This window comes from Dendrobates tinctorius, unplaced genomic scaffold (assembly GCF_039654945.1).
Source record: "Dendrobates tinctorius isolate UK_male_01 unplaced genomic scaffold, ASM3965494v1 ptg000009l, whole genome shotgun sequence".
Lineage (NCBI taxonomy): Eukaryota > Metazoa > Chordata > Amphibia > Anura > Dendrobatidae > Dendrobates > Dendrobates tinctorius.
In genome coordinates, this window is record NW_027361677.1 from 21,886,582 (window position 1) to 21,910,841 (window position 24,260).

General features: G+C 48.0%; 1 protein-coding gene across 11 annotated transcripts in view; it reads left to right on the forward strand.

Moving 5' to 3' along the window:
- NFAT5 (nuclear factor of activated T cells 5) overlaps positions 1-24,260 on the forward strand; it is a 108,755-nt gene that overhangs the window by 76,745 nt on the left and 7,750 nt on the right. For 7 of the 11 annotated variants that reach the window (XM_073584297.1, XM_073584336.1, XM_073584345.1 and 4 more), the window contains 5 exons: positions 7,734-7,866; positions 8,561-8,638; positions 17,307-17,455; positions 19,425-21,699; positions 21,985-22,211. In XM_073584297.1, coding sequence (XP_073440398.1) covers positions 7,734-7,866; positions 8,561-8,638; positions 17,307-17,455; positions 19,425-21,699; positions 21,985-22,208 — 2,859 coding nt within the window. In that variant the 3' untranslated portion in view covers positions 22,209-22,211. The remainder of the gene's footprint in view (positions 1-7,733; positions 7,867-8,560; positions 8,639-17,306; positions 17,456-19,424; positions 21,700-21,984; positions 22,212-24,260) is intronic. The other 4 variants (XM_073584306.1, XM_073584317.1, XM_073584347.1 and 1 more) reach the window with 2 other exon arrangements.

A 24,260-nucleotide genomic window follows, 5' to 3' on the forward strand; every position in this document is an offset into this window, starting at 1 on the left:
GCATCCAAATACTCCACAGCATGGCTGGCCAGTAAAGGTCTAAAAGAAGAAAAAATAATGAAATGGCCCCCTTGTTCACCTGATCTGAACCCCATAGAGAACCTGTGGTCCCTCATAAAATGTGAGATCTACAGGGAGGGAAAACAGTACACCTCTCAGAACAGTGTCAGGGAGGCTGTGGTGGCTGCCGCACGCAATGTTGATCGTAAACAGATGAAGCAACTGACAGAATCTATGGATGGAAGGCTTTTGAGTGTCATCGTAAAGAAAGGTGGCTATATTGGTCACTGATTTTTTTTTGTTTTGTTTTTGAATGTCAGAAATGTTTATTTCTAAACTTTGCGTTGCTCTGTTGGTTTACCTGGTGAAAATAAACAAGTGAGATGGGTATATATTTGGTTTTTATTAAGTTGCCTAATAATTCTGCACTGTAATAGTGACCTGCACAAACAGATATCCTCCTAAGATAGCCAAATCTAAAAAAAAAACCCACTCCAACTTCCAAAAATATTAAGCTTTCTCGTTCGCCTTATTGGGGGACACAGAGACCATGGGTGTATGCTGCTGCCACTAGGAGGCTGACACTATGCACAAAAAAAGGTTAGCTCCTCCTCCGCAGTGTACACCCCACCGACCGGAAGGGGATTCCTCAGTTTAGCCTAGTGTCAGTAGGAGGTGGACACAGGTCTTTAATTAGACCCATATCTACCTCGATGTGCGTCGTTCCTTTTCAGGTTTTCCCGGAGGGATACAGTGTGAATGGTCACATCTGTACTCCCACAAGGAGTCTGTGAGTACGGCGTGTACTGCCACCCCGTATCCTCGCAGTTCTCCGTAGCAGGACCAGCAGCCTTCCAGGCGGACGCCAACACGAAGATGTGTCAGCGATCCAGAGGGTCCTCGTCGCCAGTCTCCCACCCACTCGCCTACCAGAGCCTGTCGGTTGGTTGAGACGCAGACTCTTCATGTACAGGTACTCTCCCGGGACGGGTAAGTATTGGGACCCTTTGGCCGGCAGCATTCCTCCCCGAGGGCACGTTTGCAGCGTCTTCCCTGGAGCAGGGATGCGGTGGCGCTGCGAACTCCTGCGCCCATCCTGCTCCTACAGCCAGCCCCTTCATCGCCCTCTTCTACCCCGACTCTCCGATCGGGTATTTCAGGGTCCTTTCGCGGCGGCGCTCACTTTGCTGCACCTCCGCGCCAACCCCGTGCTGACAGACGGCCGCCGCTACTAATTTAGGCCCCGGCTTCTGTCGGGCCTACCTTAGCGTCGCGGCCACGCCCCCCGCCCCTTTCTTCTAAGCGGGCTTCTCTCCCGCCTGTTCCAGGCCCTCCCACCGCCCTTCTCAGCCTGTTCCTGGCCAGGGGCGGCGCCGGATTCAGCAGCCGCTTAGCTCCGCCCTCCTTCTTCCCCTGGGAGCGCGTTTTTCCCGGTTTCATCTCTGGCGGTCGCCATCTTTACAGCTGCACAGCCGGACGCCATCTGCAGAGAGGTGGATACCTTCGTCTCTGGGGTCACCGGACCGTGAGTAGCTCTGCATCTGCAGGCTGACACCCTTCTCGGCACCCTGTCCCCCAACCTTCCGGCACTACCTCAGGTTTCTCTATGTCTAACTCCAAATCTGACCGTAACCGCCCTGCGGCTCCCCCCTGCACTCTAGTCAAGTTCTTTGCATGCTCTTCTTGCAATCGCAAACTTCCCTCAGGTCAGTCCACTTCCCTCTGCCTGGATTGTAGCAATCCGATTCAACCTGACGCCGCCCAGGAGCCATCTAGGGCCCCAGGCGAGAGTGAACCCCCATGCCCGGCTTTGCCTCGTCTCTATCACAGTCAGTGGCAGACCTCACCAGGGTGTCTCAGTCCCTAGTTGCCGTTCTGGATAAGTTACCCCTGGACCCCTCTACAGGGTCCAGCAGGCCTCAAGAGGTTCCATCTAAGTCGGCCAGCGTTAGTCGCAAAAGACCCAGGCAGGATCTCCAGCCGGAATCCTCTCCTCGCCCCATGTCATCACATAGTCCTTCTCGGCAGCCTCCCTCCCGGGCCTCCTCTCCCGAGTTAAGTGAAGCGCTCTCGGACAGGTCATCTGAGGGGATCTTAGAGCTGGATTCGGACCAGGATGCGAACATGAGGGTTACTGTACAGAACCTCATTGCAGCAATCCATCAGACCTTCGACATTGCTGACCCCCCTGCGAAATCCTCAGATCAGGAGGTTTCGTTCAGACGGGAGGAAACACCCTCCAGGGTATTTCCTTTACATTCCGAGTTTGGAAAGATTTCTACCAGGGAAAGAGGAGATCCGACCAGACGCTTTCAAAGAGGAAAGCGTCTTGGCGTTCTGTAACCGTTTGCTAAAGAGCTCACGGACAACTGGTCTGCCTCCCCCTCGGTCGATCCACCCGTGTACAGGCTTTCTACTAAAACGGTTCTCCCGCTTTCAGGCGTGGCGTCTCTAAAGGATTCTAATGATAGGATTATAGAATCCCTCGCGAAGTCTGCCTTCGAAGCGGCTTCAACGGCGGTATGCCCAATTTTTGCTTCATCTTGGGCAGCAAAGGCCATAGCTACTTGGGCAGAGGATCTTCGTCAGGGCATCCTAGAGAAAGCACAACCAGATCGATTGGCCGATGTCGCCAATCAGATTTCCCATGCGGGGGATTATCTGCTTTCTGCTTCTTTGGATGCCGCATCCTGTGCAGTCCAGGCGTCAAGTAACATTGTGGCAATCCAACGTACAATTTGCCTCAAGGCCTGGCAGGCGGACCTGTCTTCTAAAAAGTCTCTTACTAATCTGCCTTTTCAGGGAGGGCGCCTCTTTGGATCCCAACTGGACCAGATTATTAAGGACGCCACCGGTGGCACGAGTTCTCTCCTGCCTCAGTCCAAGCCTCGCAGACCTCCACTAAGGCGTCAGTTTCGTCCCTTTCTGGCTTTCCGCCGTTTCAATACGGCGGAGAACCCATCCAACCAACAGAGACCGCAGGCGCGCCAAGACAGAAAGTTTCCTTCAGACCCACTCCTTCCTGGCGATCCCACTCTGCCCAGGGCAGACCATCCAGATCCAGATCTGGACGGTCTACATCGGCATGACTATCGTCGGACACCCGAGGGTCCCTTCCAATTGGGAGGTCGACTTCTCTTCTTCAGGGACGTCTGGCTGGCCTCAGTAGAGGACGCTTGGGTCAGGGAGGTTGTATCGTCAGGATACAAGATAGAGTTCGTCTCTCTTCCACGGGATCGTTTCTTCGAATCCCGTCCTCCAAAAGATCCAGCTTTGGTCCCGGGGTTATTTACGGCCATCGACTCTCTCCTCAGTTCCGGGGTGATTGTGCCCGTGCCCGAATCAGAGCGGTTTACAGGGTTTTATTCACACCTATTTGTCGTGCCGAAAAAAGACGAGGTGGTCCGACCCATCTTGCATCTCAAGCTGCTCAACAAGAGAGTCCGTCTTCGCCACTTCCGGATGGAGTCGGTTTGTTCGGTAATCGCTTCCATGGAGGAGCAGGAATTCATGTGTTCAGTAGACATCCAAGATGCCTATCTACATGTTCCCATATTCTCCGGACATCAGAAGTTCCTGCGTTTTGCGGTTCGCCAGGAACATTACCAGTTCGTCGCGCTGCCCTTCGGTCTCGCCACCGCTCCCAGAGTCTTCACGAAGATCATGGCTGCGTTGATGGCCTTGTTGAGGATCAGAGGTCTCGTTCTTTTTCCGTACCTCGACGATATTCTGATCAAAGCTCCCTCTTTCCAACAGGCACGCCGAAGTTTTTACGATCGTCCTAGACACTCTTTCCAATTTCGGGTGGATCGTCAACAGGAAAAAGTCCTGTCTGGTTCCTACTCAACGTCTTGTGTTTCTGGGCCTCCTGTTCGACACTCGTCGGTCAAGGGTCTTTCTCCCACAAGAGAAGATTCTCTCCCTGCGGCAGGATGTACAATCGCTGCAGACCACACGATTTCCGTCCCTCCGAACAACCATGAGGGTCCTGGGAAAGATGGTGGCGGCGATAGTGGCAGTTCCCTTTGCCCAATTTCACAACAGACCTCTCCAACACGCCATTTTGTCGAGGTGGAACAGGTTGGCTCTGTCCCTGGATCGCCCTGTTCGTCTTTCATGCCGGATCAAGCGGTCACTCAACTGGTGGTTGACGTCACCTCTCATCCTCTTGGGGCGGTCTTTTCTTCCCGTTCACTGGCAGATTGTAACAACGGATGCCAGCCTCCTCGGCTGGGGTGCAGTGTTCCGCCATCACACTGTTCAAGGTCGTTGGTCGACTCAGGAATCTGCTCTGCCGATCAACGTCCTAGAGATACGAGCGATCCATCTGGCTCTCGTCCATTGGGAGAAGCTCCTCAGGGGCCTGCCTGTCCGGATTCAGACAGACAATGCCACAGCGGTGGCATATGTCAACCGCCAAGGAGGGACACGGAGTGTGTCAGCCCTGGCAGGAGTGTCCAAGATCCTTCAGTGGGCAGAGATTTCGGTACCGACAATCTCTGTGGTACACATTCCCGGGGTAGACAACTGGGCCGCCGATTTTCTCAGCCGCGAGGGTCTCGCGGCAGGAGAGTGGTCCCTACATCCAGAGGTATTTCTTCAGCTCTGCCGTCGTTGGGGAACCCCTGACGTCGATCTGCTAGCTTCTTGCCTCAACAGGAAAGTCCCACAGTTTGTATCCAGGGCTCGAGATCCTCTCGCTGTGGGCGCCGACGCTCTGGCCATTCTTTGGTCGCAGTTTGAGCTCCCCTACCTGTTTCCTCCCCTGCCTCTTCTTCCCAAGCTGTTGAAGAAGATCAAAGCAGAAGGAATTCCAGTCATTCTCATCGCCCCGAATTGGCCCAGAAGGTCTTGGTTCGCGGACATTGTCACCCTTCTCGCGGACACCCCCTGGAAGCTTCCAGACAGGGCAGATCTGCTGTCTTAAGGCCCGATTTGCCACCCCAATTATCGGCCGCTCAATTTGACGGCGTGGCTGTTGAGACCGAGGTTTTGAAACGAGCAGGATTCTCCGGTCGGGTAATTCATACCATGATTCGAGCCAGGAAGCCATCATCTTCCAAAATTTACTACCGTACTTGGAAGGCCTATTTCACTTGGTGTGAGGCCAATAACATCGCGCCCATGTGCTTTTCGCTCCCTTCCGTTCTGGCGTTTCTTCAGGCAGGGCTGGATGCGGGGCTTGCTCTCAGTTCCTTGAAGGGTCAAGTTTCGGCGCTGTCCATTTTGTTTCAGAAGACGTTGGCCTCCCGCCCTCAGGTCAAAACCTTTCTTCAGGACGTGGCTCACACAGCTCCTCTGTATCGAGCGCCCGTGGATCCATGGGATCTTAATCTGGTTCTTAAGGTTCTGCAAGGCTCTCCTTTTGAACCTCTCAGGGATATTTCCCTTTCTCTCCTTTCTTGGAAGGTAGCTTTTCTGGTGGCCATCACTTCCATCCGGCGCGTGTCAGAATTGGCGGCTCTTTCTTGCCGCTCTCCTTTCTTGGTATTTCACCAGGACAAGGTGGTTCTGCGGCCTCCGCCTTCTTTTCTTCCGAAGGTGGTGTCCTCCTTTCACCTCAATGAGGATATTGTTCTGCCGTCCTTCTGTCCGAGTCCAACTCACCCTCGGGAGCGGTCCCTGAACAAGCTGGATCTGGTCAGGGCGATGAGAGTCTATCTGTCTAGGACGACTTCCTTGCGAAAGACAGACTCTCTTTTCGTCATTCCAGATGGGGCGCGGAAAGGTCACCCGGCTTCCAAAGCTACTATTGCTCGCTGGATCAGATCGGCAATTTTGGAGGCCTACCGGGTTAAGCATCGAGTGGCCCCTCCGGGGATCAGAGCGCACTCTACCCGGACAGTGGGTGCTTCCTGGGCGGTACACCACAGAGCCTCCGCGCTGCAGCTTTGCAAAGTTGCAACCTGGTCTTCGGTTCACACGTTTGTGAAATTCTACAAGGTCCACACCTACGCTTCGGCGGACGCCAGCCTAGGTAGGAGGATCCTGCAGGCAGCGGTGGTGAGTCCACTGGCCTGATGGAAGTTTGTTTCCCACCCCAGGGACTGCTTTGGGACGTCCCATGGTCTCTGTGTCCCCCAATAAGGTGAACGAGAAAACAGGATTTTTGGGTTGCTTACCGTAAAATCTGTTTCTCGGAGCCTTTATTGGGGGACACAGCACCCTCCCATGTTACACAACTCCTGTTCTTACTTTGGTTGATTGGATACAGTTGAGTTGTTTGAGAACAGAACAATCTATTCTGTTACTTTTCCTACTGCTTTCTCACTAACTGAGGAATTCCCTGCCGGTCGGTGGGGTGTACACTGCAGAGGAGGAGCTAACCTTTTTTTGTGCATAGTGTCAGCCTCCTAGTGGCAGCAGCATACACCCATGGTCTCTGTGTCCCCCAATGAAGGCTCCGAGAAACAGATTTTACGGTAAGCAACCCAAAAATCCTGTTTTGATATCTATGAGCCTTTTGGGTTGATTGAGAACATAGTTGTTGTTCAATGCTAAAAAGAATCCCCTCAAATACAACTTGCCTAATAATTCTGCACACGGTGTATAACTGCACTAAAGACAGAAGGGTTATGCGATAAAGGTCTAAGTTCTGTTCTTAGGGCACTGAGGTTAAGAGCTAAATGGGTTGTCGAGTACTTGGGCAACCCCTTCTTAGTGAATCATTGATACCTCCTGGGCCCGCTCCACTCCAGCCATGTCAGCGGTGCGTCTGCCGCTATGACGTGATGTTATGTCAGTGGATGTGCTGCAGCACTCGCACGTTCCTCGCACCGAACAAGCTGCAGGCAATCAACAGCTGCACATGTAGCACGTAAATTCCATGTGAACATTGTCATTACCTGAGTAGCGCCAATCAGAGGGGGTGAGCATATGCTGTTTTTATTCTAAATATGCAAATTGTCTCTTCAGAGAGGAAGAGGACTAGAACTCTAGTGCCACCTATTGGAGGTAGCAATCCTAAAAGTCAATGTTGACCCTTTAACGAGCCTAGTTACATGACTTAAGATAAAAGTCAAGCCAGAATGTCCATTTGCAGACACTGTGTTTCGGGGTGCTGCCCCTCATCAGTGCAAAGTGGGTGATCTGGTTTGGCTGTGAGAGAGGCGTCTGACCGATATCCAAGAAGTATAACTTCTCCTTGCGGAGAATGACATGCTAAGCATGTCGAGGTGACACCTCGACATGCTTAGCATGTCATTCTCCGCAAGGAGAAATTATACTACTTGGATATCGGTCAGACGCCTCTCTCACAGCCAAACCAGATCACCCACTTTGCACTGATGAGGGGCAGTACCCCGAAACACAGTGTCTGCATATGGACATTCTGGCTTGGCTTTAATCCTAAGTCATGTAACTAGGCTCGTTAAAGGGTCAACATTGACTTTTAGGATTGCTACCTCCAATAGGTGGCACTAGAGTTCTAGTCCTCTTCCTCTATGAAGAGACAATTTGCATAATTAGCATATTTCCCAGAGGAGCATTGCGGCTTTAAGTCTCCTCACCTCGACATGCTTAGCATGTCATTCTCCGCAAGGAGAAATGATACTTCTTGGATATTCTAAATATAACACTGTAGTGGAGAACCCATTTAAATTATATAGTTTTGTCATCCCACAACCATCACTAAGAGATGCATAGGAGCCAAATACTTACTATACCATAACATTTTGTGGCATCACTGAACTTTTTATCTATATTCTTGTTATGTTTTTTCCCTTTTGCTGTAGAATCATCTCATAGTAAAGGTTCCTCCGTACCACGACCTGCAGATCTCTTCCCCTGTTTCCGTTGTTATGTTTGTGGTGACAAACGCAGGTCGCTCTCATGAAGTGCAACCATTCACCTACACTCCAGAGCCATGTAAGTACCACCCTCTTTTCGGATCTGTGTTGTTTGGGGGTCCAGGATGCAATACGACTTGCAGTAAAATCACAGGACCACAATTGCTATGGTCACTTGTGACTTACTGCAAGACACCATTGTAGTCACTCTTACCGTAACCTTCCTGTGGTTAGGTGACTACAATTTAAGGCATAACCTCAGCCTTATACTGCACAATTCTCACATAATGGACCGAGTAAATCTGGATTGACTTTTATATTTTTTTTTTTTTTTTAAAAAGGATTTTTTTTAATTATTTTTTTTTAGAGAATTTTTCTTTTGTCCATTGGGCTAGTGAACAGACATAATCCGTGTCCTAGACCTATGTACAGTCTATAATTGCACTTGCTTTTGGTATCACATGCGCAGTTTTTGGATTGATTCCCCCTTATTTTGGAGGAGGGCAGATATGGCCTAAGAACAGACTCGTTTGCAAATTTTGCACAATGCTTGAATTTATTTTGTAGTACACATTGGTGCTTTACCGAAAGGGATGTTAACACGTCTGTAAGATCCCAGCACAAAAGGGTGATGAATATCAAAATGAGAGTTTATAATGCAGAGTTGAGGAACCTTTTTTTTTTTTTTTTTTTTTTTTTTTTTTTTGTACTAATACCGAGATTTCACCTTGTTTTTTTAACCTTTGTAATTAACTCTTGTCTTCCATTGGCAGCCATTCCTGTAAATGTCCTAATAAAGAAAGAGATATCCAGTCCCACACAGTCCTGTACTTTTGAAGACTCTATGAAAGGTATCCATCTTCTTCATATTGATTCAAAAGTTCAATCAATTCTATATGGACATTAGCTTTTTTTCTTTCTTTTAAAGGGCAATATATCTCCATTATTTTACATGTATTTCTGGAATTAAAGGAAACTCATCAGTTGTAATTCAAATTGTGCTGCTTATCCCTAGACAAATCTTTAGAGTGTTATCTATGATTGAAGGGGTTCTCCTATATTCACAGCTCCTTTTTGTTAGAAAGTCATCTTAATGAAAAGTTGATCACAGCGATCGGCTGTAGTTTCTGAAGCGAGAAGTGTTCAGTTTGACAACAGTGCCACCACTGGCGGCGTTAGGCATTACACTGGTCCTATTCACATAAGTGGTTTGTCTGTATGATGCAGAATAGGACTGGTCCTCCAGAATGGGTGACAATCTTAATACTCTGGTAGAGAGGAATATTTTCCCTTATTGCCTCAGATTTCCTTAAAATGGGGCAAGAAAATGTGTTTTCTAACTGGAACAACCTCCTGATAGACGTGGTTTGAGCCCCAACAAATGCAAAAAAAAAAACTTTAATGGAGCTATTTAATTTCATAAACTTTATTATAAATTTATGGTAGTTCATACATGAGAATAAGCCCCCTCTCCTTGTGTGGAAATACAAGGTCTATTCCATAACAATCAGTAAATAAAAAAAAAAAAAAAAACCTATTTATGGTAATTACCAAAAATCCACTTACTTGCCCTTGAAATAGTTTTATTTTATTGCTACACCATTCATATTTGGAGATCACACTTGTAGTGAATGACTTGTGCTGACCTGCAAGTATTGGCTTGTCGCAGACTTGGAACAGGGCCACCCTATGTATAAGGAGTCATATCGCCAGTTCCAAGTCCCGCTTGCTTCTGATGAGGGACCAGAAAGCACCATCTTGTATTGTTCAGACAAAATCTCTCATATTTTTACTCTTGTCCTGGGAAATTTTGAGAATTTCTGTGAATGAAAAAAAATGCAAATATTATCATCATTTTCAGTAACAAGTTTTGCTAAATACCTTTCCCGAAAATCACTCCCATCGTGCCTCAGGTTTCTTGTTATATTGAAGGGGGGGTTGTTTCCTTTGGAACGTTCTTTTTGCAGATTACCGGTCCCAGTGCAACAGGATTGCAAATGGAAAAGTGGTCTTGCCAAAAGAGATCTTCCTGTTGTATGTCCACACATAGAGATTTTCTGGGGGCCACAATATTGATGGCTTACATTTAGGGGCAAGTCATATGGCTGTATAAATCGGCCAGAGATCAGAATGCAGTGTATGGACCGGTCAGTGGCTCTGCCGACCCAAGCGTGACCGCTTCATGTATTTCTATGCAGCTGTCACGCTCTGGTCAGCAGATCCCATGGACAGTCTGTGCACTGTGTTCCAATCTTGCTCTGATTTATACAGCCGTCTGACTCTGCCCTTAGCGTAGGCAATTGGTATCAGGTCCACGCAGCTGCCGATCTGATGGATGAAGGGGCACGCCTGTGAGTGCTGCATCTTCTTCGTTGTTTACCATGCACAGCACAAAAATTTTTTTTAGTTTGGGACTGTGCCTCATATTGCAGCTTCACTTGAATGGGGAAAAAGCCACAGTGAGTTGCAAGTAAAGATCTGGGTTTGACAAACGATGAAAAGGACACCGCATTTGCTAGAGCCTCGACGTCGTTCATTGCCCGGAGTATCCAGGGCTGTGTAGCTTTAAACAGTTCCTTTGCATCAGTGGGTGAGTACGTTGGTAGTGCACGGCCTGCAGGTATCGGTGACTATGCATGTGTCCTATCCTAATTGGACTGGTGCAGGCTGCCTTCTGGCCATGCATGCATCCTGACAGGCACCACTTTACGCAACCTCACCAGCGCCATTTAGCACTTGATGTGGAAGCGGCACAATAGAAACCTTTAGAAGTATTAGATATTTCATACAACTGATCATACAGTATAACCAGCTGTTGCACAAAACTACAACTCCCAGCATATGTAAGGCTGCAGCTCAGAGACTACTGCACTGCATGATCAGCATATAGCATACATTACCATTCAGTAGTTGTCATGTCAGTAACAATTCATCATGTCACTCCTGTGCTTTTTTTTTTTTTTTTGCAGATTTTTATTATTCATTTGCTTCCCTCCTGTTTTGTTTTATGGAAATGTAATGTGATTTGTTTATCATTGGCGCAAAGAAAAAGGATCGCAGTCACTCTGTAGGAAAATAACCAGCATGTGATGGAGAAATGGTGTTCTCCCCGGGGTCATCTGGGACCACGCTCCGCTTACAGTACGGCCATGCATTAACCCAGGCAGTAAAGCTGTTTACAGGCAGTCCGCTCCGGGCTCCAGCGTGACTAGTGTTTTGGTAGACTGATTTGCATTCCCGTTCTCACAGGCTGGAGCTATGGAATGCAGATTTGTCAATGGTGGACGTAATGGACTTGACTTGTGACTTCGAATAAAGGGGAGATAGAAAATGGAGAGGGCAAATATCCTCCACTAATTTCTTAAACACACAAGCACTGGTGGGAACCCATAGAAAGTGTATAGCCCAGGTGACAGGGGACGTGTTGATGCAAGCCTGTGCTGTCCAGCTGCAGAGGTATTCTCCGTGCCAGACGGTCATAAAACAACGTAGCGTTTGTGGCCCGCTCAGAATAGCGAGACAGACACGGAGTCTCTGCCAAGCAACTTCTGTATGAGAAGGGGAAAAAAAAAACTTTGAAAACCTCAGAGAGACTCAGTTCCTGTTTTTCCTGTACGAGGCCGGCCAAGAAAATAAGATGCCTCATAATTTCCTCAAATAGAAGACCTCGAAGAGACGGCGTAAACTAAAATGAAGGCAGATGGTATAAACGCTAGACAAGTATTACACAGATGATGTAAAACGACGTCCTTTATCAAGTGATGTGAAACTGTAGAATATATATAATAGAATGCTATAAATATCTGATAAAACGGGAAAGTTAGGCAGTAAAGGAATTGACCGGGAGAGAGGAGGCTAGTAAGACTAGTAAAATGGAAAAGTAAGCTACTAATGATAAGAAGGAGCACAAGAAAATGGCAAAACTTCCCCTAAAACCAAGGTAAAGCATAAAAATGGGTTGTCCAATTTAGAAAAGTTTCATTAGTTCTTGAGTTATGATCCTCATTTTTTTGTCCATTAGACTGGAAAGCTGAGCATGCATGGTGACCATTCCAATGGAGGCAGCATGCAACGAGGTCCTGTACTCAAGATTGATGCAAAAGTCAGTGGCAAAATAGACTTTTTGAAGATTGCAAAGTCGGCAGCAATGTCACCGGTTTCTCACTAGTCCCTCATAAAAGAAAAAAAAAAACAGCACAAATTGCTTGCACTGGGTTTCCCAACAGTAGAAGTGTTTTAGCACAGTGAAGGGCTGTAGTGAGTGTTATAATAAACCATACAGCCTTCATGAGGCTTGTTGTGGTCTCTATGATATCCTGAGTAGACAGCTGCAGTGTACAGGAGGGGACTTTTGTAGGTCTAAGTAGACCATGGCCTGCTGCGAACGAGCACAAGAGAAGGGCTGGTGTCAGAAACATTTTTGCTATGCCATCGCTTGCACTCATCAAATGTTCAGCAGCTGTGGTCGTCCTCTTTAAAGTAACCTGATGGCCAAGGTATATCTATTGAAGCAATACACTCCTCTACATTGGAATTTAACCACTCTTGATTTATGGAAATCACAAGATGGATAGTTATGTTACAGATCTGCAAATACTAAAAAAAAAAATGGTGACCAGTTTTGAAAAAGTTATCAATTTATTCAGCATGGAGTGCGAGCGCCCTTTGCAGAAATCCCCGTACTTAAAAGCTTCGACTGCTATCAATGAGGTTATTAATAGTTGTCTGGGAAATGTTGTCCACTCTGAATGCACTTGGGCAAATTATCAAGATCCACTGCTGGCAGCTCCTGAGCAATCACAGATCAATGGCGTCCCAGATGTGCTGAATCGGAGACTCCGCAGGCCATAGTGGCATGTATAGATCACGCAGGATACTCATAGTAGCATGTGGAACATGCGGCCTGGCGTTGTGTTGCAAAATGTCTTCAGGGACAGTTTGAAAAGATGACCGCACCACTGGTTCCACGATTAAATCAATGCAACACCGAGCTGTTGTACCTGGAGTGAATACTAGAGGGTCCCAGCTACTGTACATTGAGACTCCACACCATAATAGGAGTGGGACCGGTCTGACATTCCCTCGTGACTGCTTCATGGCATTGCCCACAGGGTCTCTTCAAAATTGAAAAATGTCGAAGAGAGACTCATTCTGTAGTGCATGTGAATTTAGACGTCACATACCAAGAGTAAGGTGTGAATGTCTATACAAACCATTAGAAAGTTTGTATGGAGATTCTGAATATTGCCGAGCAACGATGTTAGGCATTTTAGTGAACTCTCACATATACTTAACAGAGATCTGAGCATGCAAATATTCAAGGTCCGCTGCTGGCAGCTCCTGTGTAATCAATGAAGTCCCAGATGTGCTTGATGGGAGACAAGTCTGGAGATGCTGCAGCCGTGGTAGCACATTAGCTCATGCAGACTGCTCACAGTAGCACCAGCAACATGCAGCCTGGTAAAAATAAAATTGCGCGATACTGCCTTATTTTATCTCTGTTTTGTTCTTCTTTTGTAATATAGGTTGTTAGCAGGAGCTTAGTTTGCTACGTACACCCACTTGGGGATGTCACCAATGAATAGAAGCAGACTTCCTTTGCTGGAAAAGTTCCATATGCATGAACTCCTTGCCTATAACTGAAATCCCGTCTCCTAGCTCTAGTGATGAGCGAACGTGCTCGGATAACGTGTCATACGAGCATGCTAGGGTGTTATCAGAGGATCTTGGTCGTGCTCGAATAATATATTTGCGTCCCTTCAGCTGCATGTTTTGCATGTCATATGTTTGCTCATCACTACATAGCTCCTTCCATGTTTGACTTCCTGTCTATATTTAAGTACTTCTCTAGAAGAATAAGGCTATGTGCACACGTTGCGGAATTCCTGCGGGAATTCCATTCCGCGGGAAAATCGCATTTTAAATTCCCGCGGAAAAACTAGCGATTTGCAAGCGTAATTAGATTGCAGAATGCTAGCATTCTCCAAGCGATCTATAGCATCATTTGGAGAACTGATTGGCAAGTTGGTCACACTTGTCAAACATAGTGTTTGACGAGTGTGACCAACTTTTTTGAGGCTGCCTATGCAGCATCAGTAGTAAAAAGACCTAATGTTAAAAATAATAATAAAAAAAAAAAAAATCGGGATATATTCACGTTCCGGCGTCTCGCGCAGTACTGGTTTTTGGGCCTCAGCGATGCTTCCTTTCCCAGGAATGCCTTGTGAGACTTTTGACGTCGCGGTCTCACGATACTGTAGCGATCTCACGAGGAATAGGGACTGCTACAGTATCGCAAGACCGCGACGTCATCAAAGGTCTCGCAAGGCATTACTGGGAACGGAAGCATCGCTGAGGCCCGGGAAGGCTGCGCAGGACGCCGTAAGGTGAATATAACCTGATTTTTTACTTTTTATTGTATTTTTTGCAGGGATATGGTACCCACAGCCTGGAAGACAGTCTCCTCTCCTCCACCCCCTGGGTACCATCCGCAAATTTTCTGCTTACTTTCCGCATGGTGGGCACAGCCACATGCGGAAAGTAAGCAGAACAATCCATTTGTATGTGGGCAGAATCCCCGCGATTCTGCAAAATTAATGAGCATGCTGCAGATTTTTCCACGATGCGATCCCGCCACAGGAAAATCCGCAGCATTAGCACAGCATTGCGGAATCCCATAGGATTGCATGGGATGCTGTTTTTTTGCGATTTCGCGGCAAAAACGCGCGTTAAAAACCGTCGCGAAAAACCGCGACGTGTGAACGCAGCCTAAGGCTCAGAATGTCTTCCTGCACTGCCTAAAAACGTGTTCCTTACATCACAGATACTGTGTACTTTAAACAGTTACAAAACTTTGTTTTTTTAAATTATTGATAAGCCTTTACAAAGCTATGAACCTTGATATACTCAATTAACTTATATTGCTTCTTCCTCTCTCAAACACCATGATGGAAGTACTGTTTTGACTGCCTATTTTAGTAGTTGCTTTGAACTGCTGCTCTAGCAATAAGCAATACTCGGAACGCTATTAAAAAAACCACACTATTAAAAAGATAAAAAAAACCTCAATGTTTGAGCATGGGGGAGCAGAGATGTTCACAGAGAGAAAATGTTTCTAATTAGTGTCTGCACAGATTCTGCAAGAGCAACAGTTTAAAGCAGCTTCTAAAACAGCACAAACTAGGCAGTTAAACAGCACTTTCATCATGGTGTTTGAAAGAAAAGAAGAAAAGCAAAATAAGGTTTACTTTTGCAATGGTTGATCAATAAAAAAAAATTTAGTTACTCTTTAAGGCTATATGCCCACGTTAGCATTTTTAAACGCTCAGGAAACTGATCTCCTTCCCAGAAAACACGCGTTTTATTTCCGGGCGTTTCTTGCACTTTTTTTGTACAAAAAAAACGCGCGTTTTTGACGCGTGTTTTCTGGGAACATTGGAAATGGCTAAAAACGCTCAGCAATGCGGAAATTAATGAGCATGCTGCATTTTTAGCAGCTAAGCGTTTCCTGAGCGTTTAAAAACGCATGCATTGGCACAAAAAGCCAAAAACGCATTAAATTTAATAGGAAGCTTCTTTTAAGCGTTTCTGCAGCGTCTGAGCCGGCTAAAACGCTGCGGAAATGCTTACAAAAACGCTACGTGGGCACACAGCCTAAGACTGAGGGCTCAACGCAGAAGATATAGGATCTTAGATAACCGTTCTGCAGTGGGCACCAAACCATTGTGTTGTATGTTTTGTAGCAGGGTGGTTATATTCCACATTTTCACAGAATGTTTGAAAAAGTGAACTTACTTTAAAGTAAATGCAAAATCTGTGCCGCAAAGTGTATATGAAGTTGTAGTGATTTCGTTACAATCGGATGTATTTGTCGGACTCCTGTACTCCGTGTATCACGCCATTATGTGGCATTACTAGAATGGCTCTTTAATGACTTCCAGGTTTTAATCTGAAGGGTAAATGTCAGCTCTTTTATGTAGATGAGATCAGAATAAGAGTCCACTAGATACTCCCAAATAACTGCAGAGCCTTTTTCCTGCGAGCCCCCAGACAGGGAGGAGATCCAGGGCCGGCCATGGTCGCCATCATTCACATTCAGATTCTAGATCTCTTTCCTGGACGCTTTACTCTTCAAAGGTTCCCACATAGATTGGGGAGAACAGAAGGAGCTGATGTATCTGCTAAGTGAAAGAACAGATGGGAACGCAACAGGTTTTGCCACGACCGTCTCTCCGCATCTATTCAGATTAAACAGATCTATTTTTGGTCTTTGAGCAAATATTCCATGTGTGCTGCTGGCTGTCGTCCATCCTCTTCACCAGCCCGTACGAGGCAGTCAGAAATCAGCCAAGAAGGAGACACACGAATGTTGTGCCGACAGCAAAGTGTTTTATTTCGCTTATAAAGATGAAGCAGCTTCCATGTTGTATGGGTGGACTTGCAAAAATCAACCTCACCTGCCTTTTTATGTTTTCAGCATGTTTTCTTGAAGAGATTGAATACACTTTTCGCTCTCTCTTCTTGAAGTTTTTAGCAACTCTTTTCTGGTCCAAGGAAAGCTGGGTGACCAAGTTCACTGGGGACAGTTCACATGTTGCAGAAATATCTGCAAATGCCCGATTCATCTGTGGGTGAAGAGCGGTTACAGAGAGCGTCTCTCGCTCTGAAGGGCCCGTTCTGTCCTGCACTACCCAAACAATGGGCACTGTAATGCTTTGTTTCTCCTGTGGTGGCGCTGCAGACACACTGACACATACAGGTTTCCCAGCGAGATTGTCCTACTAGGCACATTTTTAACAACTGGTTAATTGTGAAGGGACTTCTCTAAAAAGGAGGGCTTGTCCAAAGTGGAGAATCACCTTGAAGGTAGCCATTGGTTTTGCACCATTTTGGCCCAGTGCAATGATGGACTAGTTTGCTCATGGCAGCACCCCCACCACTATCAATGACGTCTTCTCACGTCTCATTGATACATTCCATCTAGAGATACCTATAAATATATCATCGCATTTTGTAAGTTCTCATCTAGGGCTTATACCCTTAATTGCAGTTCTCGTTGACTAACCAGCTAATCTGTTTTGTTCTCTTAACTCGCTGCTCCACATAGCGGATATATAAATTAATCATTCCAAACCCATTCACGCGGTGTGGTGATGCTATCAAAAAATTGGAAATTTTGGTAAAATTATCATATCTGATGACACTGCCGCTCTTCTCCTGAAAGCGGCGTATTTTTTTTCCATTTTGTTCCTGAGATATGACCTCTTTTTCCCTATATATCAATCTAGTCCATTCAGACAAGTGGTTGTGAGCGTGTCTTGTTGAGGACCACGTCTAGTTGGATAAAAAGACTAGATTTACATACAAGAAAGCGGAGACTATCTCTCAGGTGCAGGAAGGAAAGGAAAACCTCGCCGGATTCAGAACAGCACCAAACGGCATAAGAGATTTTCTTCGTTAATTTTTCCGTGTCAGGGATGAAGTGTCTTATGCAGCTTGTATTCCTTCTTCTTTCCTCAGCCGTGACCCCGCCAGGGTGTAACATCGACCAAGTGAATTTGATCCCACCTGCCCGCGGGTCTCCGCACAAGTCAAGCAACGTAATCAAAAATGAAGATGTGGCTCCTATGGAGCTGACCGGAGACCAGAGATCGTCATCGTTGTATAAGGTGCGTCCTGATAAAAGTCTTGTAAGTGCTGCGAATCCGTACAGTGCTCAGATGTTAAAATCCTGTTACCCAATTGTATTTTCTGCTGGCGTTACGATCATGATGACCTGTCCCATGGATAGATCATCAATGTCAGATCGGTCGGGGAGGTCTGAATCTCAGCACCCCACTGATCAGCTGTTATCAGCTCTGGTGGTAGTCGGATGTAGATAGTGAATGGAGCCGTAATGGCTCAGCTCCATACATTTGATAGTGACTGGTCTCAGGTCCTATTAAATTCAGTCGGAGCGGTGCTGTTCCTTCAGCATTCACTATTTACATCTGGCGGCCACCGAAGCTGAACACAACCAGTTTGTGGGGTTGACCAGTGTATATGTTCTTACTTATCGCATAAACGCCAAATTTTGCACTTTGGATTTGCCTTACCGGTTAGAAGTACCATTGATTAGATTTTTCAACTTCTCAACCATGTACTGCTAAAAAAAAAATATATAACCTGAATTGATCTGCTGTGCCAATTTTCACCTTTCGCAGCAATTTTCACCCTTTGCAATGGATCAGGTGAAACCCGTGGCAAATCTAAAGCAACAACGAAAACTGCAAAGCACACAACATGGTGCGGATTGTTCCTTTAGAAAATCCCCAGAGTATAGGTTCAATACTAATGTACACACAGAGCACGTGGTAATTGAGATGAGTGGTGGTAAATGTATGTATACATTTCCAGGCGGAATAATGATGGAACAGCACAGTGTAGCATTCTTAAGACAAAAAAAGATGCCCCAACGCTGTTGTTTTATGGGAATTACCCATTTGCTAAAACGGAGCAGACCGTGCGCGTGCCTAATGTTCTTTATTGCGTGCTTTATTTTCCTGGAGTTTATAAATCCCTCTTCCTAATAAGATTGCATACAGAGGAGCTCCGCGCCGTGTCTCAGTGTGATACAAATGAGGTTTTAGTGAAGGCCATATCCAATACCTATAAACAAAGTCCGATCCCGCTGGCTTCCGGCAATATGTTAGACAGATCCTGGAACATGGACCAAGAAATCGCACTTAATACCATTCTGGATTGTCTTTTAAATAAAACCACAATTGTGTCACATATCGTAGTAGGAGATCCTTTGTATTATGATCTTGCCCTAAATCTCCTTTTGAAATCTTCCTAATAAAATCCAGCATTCCATGCAGTACTGTCTTGCTGACTTTTTGCCTGTGCACTGTAGTTAATTTGGAAAAGAAGAAATGTAATTTAAAGCATGGCGGAAAAGCAGGGAAGTGGGGATCCCATAAAACAATATATGTAATATCAAGAAGATAGGTGATTAAATGCAGAGTGCGACTGCTGGGACCCCAGCTGATCACAAAAAGAGGGGTCTAATGTCCTTTATGTGACTGACGCACTATTGAGCAGGTGCAAGCAGTGCTCCATTATCCTTCTATAGACACATAATAGGGGAGTTTAGCACGCCCTTTCTGGTGATTAGTGACGGACCCCCACCAATCATGCGTGTGCCATCTATCATATGGGTAGGTGGTAAATGTTGTGTACGGGACAACCCCTTCAGACTAGTCACAGATCAAAGCCATGACCACATCTAAGTGTATATGCAGAGGGAGCAGCTCAATGCAGACATTACATATAGGAATGTTAGTCCTGTAGTGCCCCCCAGTGGTACTAATATTTATCACTGTGGTATACAGGTGGCCATACACATTAAATGGCTGAATGAACGATCATTCCACCGATGCAGCCATACTATTATCAATCCATACTGTCTGTCAGTCTTTCAGCTCCTTAAGACGATGGCTGCCGTATGGCTAAGGAGATTGTTCGCTGTTAAGTTTTCCCCAACAGATGGGCATTTTGATTGAAATTGTCCATTTTAATCACTGAGCCATATTGTATATTATTTGCAAAAAGTTTCATTGAGTGATTATATTTTTTTTCTTTTTTTTCTCATTCTAGCAGACATCCAAGATTGTCGTATCAGCCCAGCAGAACCTGGAGAGTTCGCCCGGCAGTGGGTCTTTCTCATCTCCTGTGACCCACCTTCCCCCTGAGAACGAGCAGCAGGCCCCGATTCAGGTGCAAGTGTTTAGCCCGGAGCCGCTGTCCACCCTCCAGCCCCAAGACATTGCTCAGCCCAGCACTTTCCAAGCGTCCCCTCCAAGCCAAAGCGAGAACACCATCATGCAGCAGACAACAGCGTTTCAGGCCATGGAGTCCCAGAGCCGAGACACCCTGCAGACAGATCGGACAATGGTCACCCTGACACAGATGGCAGAAGCTTCGCAGCAGGCTCAGCAGCCTGCGTTACAGGAGCAGACCCAGACTTTGCAGCAGCAGATGTCTAGCAGCTTATTTTCTCCATCTAGTACCCAGATGCAGAACACTATTCACCAGCTTCAGTCTGGGAACTTTCAGTCCGGGGTGAGCAGCAGCAGCAGCACTGAGGTGGACCTGGTCCAGCAAGTCCTGGAGGCTCAGCAGCAGTTATCTTGCGTCTTGTTTTCTAGCCAAGGTGGGGGTGAAAACGAGCAGTCTGCAATCGGGCAGGTAGAAGAACAGATCAAGTCTGGGATATTTCAGCTCATTGGTTCGATGCAGAATGCTCCCAGTCAAAGTATGTTTTCTCCCCCTGACTCTGTGCACAGCAGACCTGAGAACGTCCTCTCTGGGAGGCCTGAAAGTCTTCTTCAGCAAGCTGAGAACTCCATGACTACTCAGCAGCAAGCAATGGAGACCAATGCGTCCATGGTCATGGAAATGCAGCAAAGTATCCACCATGCTCAAGGGCCAATGCAAGCTGACATATTCCAAACTCAGAGTTCAGGCGCAGGAAGCATCCAGTCCCCCGTGTACCAGCAGGCTTCTCACCTAATGAGCGGCCTCACTGCCAGCGAAGAGATGCAGATGCAGTGTGATATCTTCTCCACACCGGGAGTCACTGGGAATGATGGGAACACTGGGCAGCAACATGTATCTGGCCCAAGCTCCAATCTCTTTCAATCTTCCACGGCGACAGACAGTGACAATTCTCCAAGCCAGTCAGAACAGATGCAGAGCAGCGTTTTCCAGTCCATGGTCCAGATGCAGCACAGCGGGGACGGACAAGCCCAAGTTAACCTTTACTCACCCAGTGAAGACATGCTTGGGGTCCAGACAACTGGTGGTCAGCAGCAAGGGACCGGACTGTTCCAGCAAGCTGGAGACATGATGGCCCTCCAGCAAGGTAATTTTCTGCAGCAGTCTCCACATTCACACGCTCCGCTGTTCCGCTCCCAGAATACGATGGCAGATAACCAAACTTTGGCTCAAGATACCCAAGGAAGTCTCTTTCACCCTTCAGGCTCCCTCGGGCATCCGAACGCCTCTTCTTCTCAAGACCAGTTGCAGGCTTCACTTTTCCATCCGCAAGAATCAATCGCGTCTCCTTCCGAGCAGTCAGCCACGAATATGTACGCTATGAGCTCTCTACAGAGCAGCCAAGTGCCTCAAGAGAAGCCGCTGTCGTTCTTCTCCAGCCAGAACTCCCTGCCACAGCTCCAGGGAGCGACCAGCCCGGAGCAGCAAGCAGCCTTCCAGCAACAAGCCCAGTTGTCCCATATTCAGAGTTCAGCGATGGCCCAGGAGCAGCAGCAGCAGCCACCGCAGAACCTGTTCCAAGCACAGAACCAGCAGGCGGCTATTTTTCAGGCCGCGCACTCCATGGTGGGCATGCAGGGCAGTCCTTCACCTCACGAGCAGACTCAGAACATCCTCTTTAGTGCACAAAGCTCTATGGCCAATATGGCTGCACAAGAGCAGCAGCAAAGTATGCTGTTCAGTCAGAGCCAGGAGCCAATGGCGACCCAGGATCAGCAGAACCAAGCCTTATTTCATGCGCAGAACATGGACTTCCAGGCTCAGAGCCCCGTAAACTCTCCGCATGAGCAACAGCAGTCATCCATGTTTCATAACTCCCCGCAGCTGCAGCTCGTTCAAGCCTCACCCACCTCTCCAGAGCAGCAGGTGGCGCTATATATGTCCCCAGCATCCATGTCAGCCCTGCAGAACAGTATGGGCCAGGCGGAGCTCCAGCAGAACAGCATGTTCTCTCAGTCCATCCAGGGGACCACCCCCCCTCCTCAGCAGCAGGCCGCCATGTTTCACAGCGCAGCAGGGGGCGCCATGAGTCAGATGCAGGGGGCATCAGCTTCACCACAGGCCACTGGGATATTCCTATTTGGAATCCAAAACAGTAAGTTACAACCTGATAATGCCAAGTGATTTACTTCTTGTTTATTTCCACATCCCCTGCTGGTTCAGTCTCTGCAGAGCATGCACTGCTATAGATCATCGTGGAAAATGCATTTTCATATCCCCTTTTTCAAGAGACCCTTATCTAAATATTTTGGTGGTTTATACCGCCTTTTCTTGCCTATTACTGTAGTGCCTGGGGCCCAATCACAATGATGATTGCTATAGTGGATTATTACTGTAGCAGTGGTAAATAAATGATTGATCCAATGTATGCTCCCTACAGACTGCAGTCAGCTGATGTCTCCAGGAGCTGGACCATTACCCGACCAGATCCTGGCTCTGGCTCAACCAGGCCAGCCCCAAGGAGACGGACAGACGGTGACGACGCTCCTATCCCAGCAAATGAATGACAATACCTCAATGGCAACAGATCAGAACATGGAGAAAATAAGCGACTTACTGGTGTCTCTCCACAACCAGGGGAACAACATGTCCAGCTCTTTTTAAGCGGTAAGTGGAGAGCATAGCTCCTTCGTCTGTCATCCTGAGCAGCGAGCTCTGCGGGAATAAGTGTACCTACAAAGCTCTCATGTCATCCGTTTTGGCATACATGCAGCGCTTAGATCCCTTTTGCATTGCTATTTTCTCTATCGCTTCATTGGGGGACACAGAGACCATGTCCATGGGTGTATGCTGCTGCCACTAGGAGGCTGACACTACGTACAAAAAAAGGTTAGCTCCTCCTCCGCAGTATACACCCCACCAACCGGCACTAATTTCCTCAGTTTAGCTTAGTGTCAGTAGGAGGTGGACACGGGTCTTTCTTGGACCCATATCTACCTCAGTGTGCGTTGTTTTTCTTTCAGGTTTTCCGGAGGGATACAGAGTGAATAGTCACATCTGTAGTCCCATAAAGAGACTATGAGTATGGCGTGTACTGCCACCCCGTATCCTCATAGCTCTCTACAGCAGGACCAGGAGATCCGAACACGGATGCATGTCAGCGACCCAGATGGTCCTCTTCCCCCGTCTCCCACCCACTCGCCTACCAGAGCCTGTCGGTTGGATGAGGCGCGGACTCTCTTCTACAAGAATCACAGCACACGCTGGATGATGAAGGTACCTTTATTCCCACAGGTTTACCAGAAGACGGATCAGGCAGGGTAAGTATGAGGCCCCCAAGTCCATTCTCCTCAGCAGCTTCAGGCATGGATTCTTCGGGAGCGGTCGCAGCGGCAGTGCTGCGAGGCCTCCGCTCCTCCCAGCGGCTGCCGCATTTGATTCAGGTTCCGGCTTCGTTTTGGGCCTGTTCTGCAGCGACTTCGCCCCCAATTGCATTCTTATGCGGGCTTCTCACCCGCCCGACCACAGCGATCCTCGGAAGCGGTCGCCGCGGCAGTGCTGCAGGACCTCCACGCCTCCCGGCGGCCGCCACATTTGATTCAGGTTCCGGCTTCGTTTTGGGCCTGTTCTGCAGCGACTTCGCCCCCACTTGCATTCTTATGCGGGCTTCTCACCCGCCCGGCCACAGCGATCCTCGGAAGCGGTCGCTGCGGCAGTGCTGCGGGGTCTCCGCGCCACCCCGCACTGACAGGCGGCCGCCACGTTTAATCCAGGCCCCGGCTTCATTTGGGCCTTGACCTGCGTCGCGGCCATGCCCCCCCTGCCTTCTTCTCGGGCGGGCTTCTCTCCCGCCCGCTTTAAGTCCGCCCACCGCCTTCTCCCCTCATTTTAGGCGTCCCTGAGGTGGCGCTGTCTCCACCCACCCCAGAGGACGGCGTCATCTTTAGCATCGGCGGTTAGCCCCGCCCATCCTCTTCCTCGGTCTCTGCAGCAACGCGCGCGCTTCCTACTCTGTTCTTCTCAGGCTGCCGCCATTTTCGCAGCCTGTCAGCCGGACGCTGTCCTCTCTGCCGTCCCCCCTGCAAGCCCAGACGAGCCGTGCTTCTTCAATTGCTGGAAGCCGCGACAGGACACCGGACCGTGAGTAGCTCTGCAACTGCAGACTGACACCCTCCTCCTCCTGTCCCCCCACCTTTTGGCACTGCTTCAGTGACTGTCCGTAATTATGTCTAACTCTAAGTGTGACCGCTCTCCTCCTCCTGCTTCCTCTTGCACCTTAGTCAAGTACTTTGCGTGCTCTTCTTGCAATCGCAAACTTCCCTCAGGTCAGTCCACTCCCCTCTGCCTAGACTGCAGCAATCCAATTGAGCCCGCCATTCAGGAGCCCCCTAATGTTCCACGTGAGAGTGAACCCCCCCCATTCCCGGCTGGGCTTCCCCTCTGTCGCAATCAGTGGCAGATCTCACCAGGGTCTCTCAGTCACTAGTGGCCGTGCTTGATAAGTTGCCCCTGGACACTTCTGCAGCGTCCAGCAGGTCACAAAAGGTTCCATCTGAATCAGCCAGCATGAGCCGCAAAAGGCCCAGGCAGGATCCCCGGCCGGATTCCTTCCCGCGCTCCATCTCACCGCATAGTCCCCAGCAGTCTCCTTCCCGTCCTTCCTCACCTGAGTCAGGCGAAGCATTCTCGGATGCGCCATCCGAAGAGATTCTAGAG